The sequence below is a fragment of the Vairimorpha ceranae genome (assembly GCF_000988165.1).
Source record: "Vairimorpha ceranae strain PA08 1199 chromosome Unknown NODE_153, whole genome shotgun sequence".
NCBI lineage: Eukaryota > Fungi > Microsporidia > Nosematidae > Vairimorpha > Vairimorpha ceranae.
The window spans coordinates 329-6,215 of NW_020169448.1; the positions used below are offsets into that span (position 1 = coordinate 329).

The 5,887-nt window shown below is 26.6% G+C and overlaps 5 protein-coding genes across 5 annotated transcripts; 3 read left to right on the forward strand and 2 right to left on the reverse strand.

Moving 5' to 3' along the window:
* Positions 1-257: 257 nt before the first annotated feature.
* On the reverse strand, positions 258-389 carry AAJ76_153000717 (hypothetical protein; the record flags this gene model as incomplete). Its single annotated transcript, XM_024474125.1, has 1 exon — positions 258-389. The coding sequence occupies one exon, from the start codon at positions 387-389 to the stop codon at positions 258-260; it is 132 nt and encodes a 43-aa protein (XP_024329718.1).
* Positions 390-1,209: 820 nt separating this feature from the next.
* AAJ76_1530001771 (hypothetical protein) lies at positions 1,210-1,443 on the reverse strand (the record flags this gene model as incomplete). Its single annotated transcript, XM_024474121.1, has 1 exon — positions 1,210-1,443. The coding sequence occupies one exon, from the start codon at positions 1,441-1,443 to the stop codon at positions 1,210-1,212; it is 234 nt and encodes a 77-aa protein (XP_024329719.1).
* Positions 1,444-3,154: 1,711 nt separating this feature from the next.
* On the forward strand, positions 3,155-3,418 carry AAJ76_1530003483 (hypothetical protein; the record flags this gene model as incomplete). The annotated part of the gene is made up of 1 exon (XM_024474122.1): positions 3,155-3,418. One exon carries the CDS (start codon positions 3,155-3,157, stop codon positions 3,416-3,418), a length of 264 nt encoding a protein of 87 aa, XP_024329720.1.
* A 94-nt stretch (positions 3,419-3,512) lies between these two features.
* On the forward strand, positions 3,513-3,842 carry AAJ76_1530003841 (hypothetical protein; the record flags this gene model as incomplete). The annotated part of the gene is made up of 1 exon (XM_024474123.1): positions 3,513-3,842. One exon carries the CDS (start codon positions 3,513-3,515, stop codon positions 3,840-3,842), a length of 330 nt encoding a protein of 109 aa, XP_024329721.1.
* Positions 3,843-4,634: 792 nt separating this feature from the next.
* AAJ76_1530004963 (hypothetical protein) lies at positions 4,635-5,887 on the forward strand (the record flags this gene model as incomplete). Its single annotated transcript, XM_024474124.1, has 1 exon — positions 4,635-5,887. A coding segment is annotated over one exon (1,253 nt), but the record flags the coding sequence as incomplete, so codon positions are not given.

Sequence of the window (5,887 nt, forward strand, 5' to 3'; positions counted from 1 at the left end):
TTTTTCAAAAAGGTTTCAAGTTTACTATATCCCTTTCAATAATCTTAATTAATAATAAATTCTTTATTTGAAAATTTAAAAATTAATTTATACAGTAATAAAGAGGATTTATTTGGAACAGTAAATTAAACGGTTATACGATTAGTGGTTCTTTTAACCATTACAGAATCCAAAACACCACAGACTACATATCCTCTGTAATATTTACGATTCCCAAATTTACTTTCGTTAAGTTCTATAATTGTATCTGGTCGATCTTAATAATTATCTTTTTTCTGTAAGTATTTAAAATACAGCTTTTTTTGATATACTATTTTTAAGATATTTTTTATCAGAAAGGACCCTATATCTAAAATTTTAGAAATATATAATGGATAAGGCTTTTCCATCTATAAATTAAAAACTTTTAGATTAAAAAACAATCGATCTTCCGTCCTTTAAAAGCAGTATTACTAAGCAAATTTCTTTCAGTACCACATTTTTTATCTTTGCAACAAACTTTAATTGTTTACATACAAGTAATTTAACATCTTTTATACAGTTGCCACAAAACTTTTTCAAAAGATGTTTTATATAACTTCATAAATTTTTTATAGATTTAATATACCCTCATGGAAGGGAACCAAATTTAAAAAATTTTTCCAGAATGCTAGAAGTTAGAGGCATCATTGTTTTATCACGCCATGGTCATTGGCCTTGTTGCCATCAGGTTAAAAATTACTTTTTAAGTTAAATGATTTTTATCCATGAATGCCTTTCTTTTTAAATTTTTTTCTTATATTTATTTTAATTAAAAAATAAATTTTTATCAAATACTCTAATATCAAAATTTTTGATGTATCATTAAAAATAGAATATTTATTATTTTAAATTATAAGCAAGTGTGGTATGATACCACAAAATTTTCTTTACTCTGCAGTTTAAAATATCAAAGTTAAAAATTTTATTAATCTATGTATTTAAATAATGGGGCCTTAACTATAAAAGCTTCCATGAAGATTGATAATTTTTGATAAATTTTCAAATGTTTAACTTTTGACTTTTTATATAAAGTTAGTATTTATATTATTAATGTTACACTTCGGCCTAAAAATTATAAATTTTTATTAAATAAAATCGGTTACTTTGCATGTTTACGCCATCACCCCAGTAAAAAAACGTAAAATTTCACGAATTTATAAAAATACAAAAACAGGCAAAGAATATATATTATAATTTCTCATCGTTTACAGGGTTGTCACGGTTACTTTCATTTAAATTTTGACTCGTTAATTGAGCAATATTATCAGATTTTAGAAAAACAAGCATCTTTTCAAATAGATTTTTTCTATGTAGTAGTTTAAAACGGCGTATGTAAATTTTATGCACCAGATTCATTAAAGTGCTGTGGGCTTTTACCTCTTTTCTTAGTACTCTCTTGATTACTGATCGCATTCCTTTCATAGTCTGAGTATGTGCATTAAAAACGTTATCTACAAAATTAAAAATAATGGTTCATCGTCTCATGAGTAGCCCCCAAATCAACGCAAATATTAAATAAATCAAGATAATTCTGCTAGCAATCGTTAATAACGGCATATTCTGGCGCCACTTTCTCCTAATAAGTTCCACCAAAGTACACCTTTATCTATCTTCTAATATCTCAAAACAAATTACTTGCCTTTCCTCTAGTTACACACCGAACGGCCGTACTTGATATAAGAGGCAACTTCGCCGATATTTACATTTAACAAAATCTGTTTCGTCGATTTCAGCTATACATTCCTTGTCTCCTATTGACTAGGCTCAAAATTATTTTAAATCCAGTCAGCCACAGCATTATTTGAACGAAAATACTATCTAGAGGCGATGCTCATGTGAATATTAAGCTCGGCCACACAAGTACTAAGTGAAATTCCTCGCTACCCACTTGCATAGTAGAATTAATATGGCTTTAAAACTTAGTTGCGTCTTTTTAAAAATGCTCCTTTTTAGTCAAAGAACAAATCAGTTGTAATTTTGTGCCTTAAAAGCACCTTTTGTATTATTTCGCCCACTGGGCACAATAATACAAGTTATTTTTTTAAAATTGACGTATTTAATGCGGAATGTTCCGTTCTAAAAATAATATTCTAGAATGTTTTTAAAAATAGGCTCTTGCTGGCCTTGTCTACTATACTTAAGTGATTTATTTCTTTTATTATGACTTTCGTTGGTATAGTTCATACAGGATGCATCTCCTTTCGTGAAGGGTAAAATTTATTTAAATATTAAAAAAAATTCTAGAAAATTCCACTTTCTTAATTTCATTAAAAAATTTAAATTTTTAAAATGTGAAAGATTTTACAAAAATAAATAAAAATTCAATTAATATATTTAAATATTACATGTTTTCGTTTCAAACTTTTTTTAAATGATATTTTGCAATTTATTAATTTATTTGCCATTAAGCATTCAGTTATTTCTTTACCTTCATCCTTACAAACAAGTTTAAAACTCATCGATGCACGTTTTTAATAGATGAAAGCAAAAGAATTATTTGAAATTTGGGGCGGGAAAATGTTTTACATTTTTGTGCTTAAAGAACACTTCCTTAGATTACAGCATAAATAACATTTATATTTTTAAAAAGTTAAACTGACTTTTGACATGGGTTTATTGCATTTGTTGTACGTTAGAACTTGCACAATGCCTCGTTCCAGATAAAATTTTACCAATTCTCCTTCTTCACAAATAATTTTCTAAATTATAGTATTCGCATAATTTAGAGTAAACAAATTTGGGGTCAAGTTTCTTTTGTGATCCATCGTGTCATAAAAGAAACCTGTTATTTTTTCTTTAAAAAAAAAAAATTGATCCTTATATGAACGACAAGCAAATTTTTTAGAAAAATTGAAAGAGCTTGAAAATTTTAGTTTTTATCTATGCTATTGTACTATTCTTACTACATGCCTAATATTTTTTTTAATAATTTATTCTTATAAATATTTATATTTTTAAACCCCAATAAGAATGAATAAAAAGGAAGGAATAAAAAAATCTCTTTATGACCAGTTTATAGACAAACGGTCTTATAATAAAGGTTTTAAAATTTAAAGTGTTTTAGAAAATTACTTAAAGTTTGGTATCGTTCCCTAAGGGTACGACAGCTATTTAATGGCAATTGATACCCGATATGCGAATCTGCACTTTTTGTGGTGTTGCTATGAAATTAAAAGCAAGTAACATGCGAATAGATAAACTTAAATGGAGATGTATGAATTTCCACCGTACAAAATACCAAACATCTGCAAGTTTTAGATACAATTATATGTTTGCTAATTTCAAAATTGAATATCAACTTATTTTAGAATCAATTTATTATATATATATGGGCTTACAACCACTTAAAATCTCACAGCTTACTGAAATAAAAAAGAAAATTTTAAATAAAATTTAAGAAATAAAAAAAAGATGGAATTAAAAAGCATTTTGTTAATAATGCTGTACGGCTCGGGGGCTCAGGTATCAAAGTCCAGGTTGACGAAACAAAAATGTATTATAATGTAAAAAATTATAGAGGACGTCATGTTATGCCGAATTGGGCATTTTGTATTGTAGATACATCCTACAAGTCAGCCTTGAGATACGTTACTTTGGTTGATGACAGGACGTCAAATACTCTATTGAGAATTTTTTCAGAAGTAATTGTTACAGCAAGTACAGTTTTTTCTGGCGAGTGGAGAGAATATCTTGCTTTTTCTAATAGTTCTGATTTTGAGGATAAAACCGTATGTTATAAGTATAATTTTGTATCCCCCGTAGACGGTACACATACTCAGAACGTAGAATCTTATAATAATCGACTTAAATTAAAAGTATGAAAGGATTATCTGATTAACAGCGAAGCAATTTTTTAAAGAATTTATTTTTAAAGCGAATCTGAACAGATTTTTTTATTTCTTTTATTAAATTATTTAAAAATTGTTTCTTTGCGGGTCACAAAAAACACCTAATCTCAAATTTTTTTATAAATTTTCAAAATTTCACGTTTTTTACTTACAAGAAGGGTAAACATTAAAATTAACAAAAAATTTATAGTTTAATAGCTTGAGCTATCCTGTTTAAAACGGGACACAAATTCAATATTTGCTTTCTTTGTTTAAATTATGTGTTATGTCTTTGTGCATGTATGTATTGTTTATGTACTGAACATTGCACATTTTAATTATAAAATGACAATGGCGCGTAATTTACTATTTAAATAATTGAATGAAACTAAAGAAAAAACAATTAGAAAAATTAAGCTTTATAAAATATAATTAACTATTAAAGATTGTTATTTATTTAAAAAATCGTTTTCCAAAATTTAAAAAAGAAGGGTTTAAAAATAAAAAAATGTTAAGATTCAAACTTTTTAATATATATAGAAGATGATGATGATTTTTAAGATTTCCTTTAATTGCGTGTTATTATATTAAACTTCATATCAAATTTTACTTTTGTCAATAAATATATTAAAATGGGTTTACTAATAAAGTAAATAGCTTTATCAAATCATAAATATTTTAATTTTGATTTTTTAAATTTATAAGCTTTACTAAATTTTAAATTTATTTTTTTATTATTTGCTTGTAAAAGAAATAATTATAAATAAAAATTAATAAAAAAGGGTTATGAATGTAACACAAGAAACTTCAAATTACATATCAAAATCTAGAAAATTTCATGATTCGTGGGCACTTATACTATATGCAATATCATTCTTAGGATTTTCTACTTATGCAATTGTCAAAGAGAAAAGCTTCTCATTGGATTTGTCTTTTGCTGAGCCAGTTATTAAGAATACTTTATTTTGCTCTATTGTTGTGCTTGTGGCGATAACTCTTAATTTTGTAGGGTTTCGATTTGTTCCAGTTTTTTTCTTAAAGGCAACGGTTTGTACATTTCCTTTAGTTTTGATTGCTACATTGTTTTTTTTTGAGTTCCATGCAATATCATTATTTTATTCATTATTTGCTATATTTCTTTGGGCAGTGTTTGTATATAGAAATTGGGTTTACTCTGGCGTAATGGCTAAGACAATGTGTGTTGGTGTCAAAATTATGCTGTCAAATTTTTTTACTACTTTATTAGGAAATATTATGTGCCTTTCACTAATAATTCTACAAATTTTTTTGATGACACAATTAAGAACCAAGTTATCATTACATCATTCAAAAATGCAGGAAAATCTTTTTACTTTTTTTTATATTCTTAATCTTTTTTGGACTCTTAGCAACGCTATATATTTTTTTAAAGTTTATATAACATCTGTTGTATCATACAATTTGGTAGAATTTGGAGAACATTCAAAAATGTCACCAGTGATAAAAAATACAATGTATGCATTGGGTAGTATATGCTTTGCTGGTCTAATGGTTGCAGTGGTATCAACATTGAGATTTTTTGTAGATCAAGAAAAGGACAGAAGATCAAACAACAGGGATAGAAACAATTTAAATGGTTTCTTTAAAAATTTTTTGACTGTATTACTAAGTGCTTTAGAAGATATAATAGAGTTTATAAATGCTTTAACTCTTCCATACATAGCAGTACATGGTGAGGGGTACATCGAATCAGTTAAAAAGTCTTATGATATATCTTTGAGGCAAAATTCTTTTGCTGCAACTGGAATGGCAGCCTTGAACATTTCGTTATTTATAACTCAAGTTTCAGTCACAAGTATTTGTCTTGGATTTTCAATAGCACTTGCTAAAAGCTATTTTAACGACATGATAATTTTCAAATCTATAATTTATAGTGCTTGTATTCCTTTGATATGTTTTTCTACAATAATGATGATATTTTCTTCGGCTTTCCTTGGTATAATATACATTAAAACAGAAAATGAAGATCTAATTATTAGCAAATATAAATCAGAGCTTAA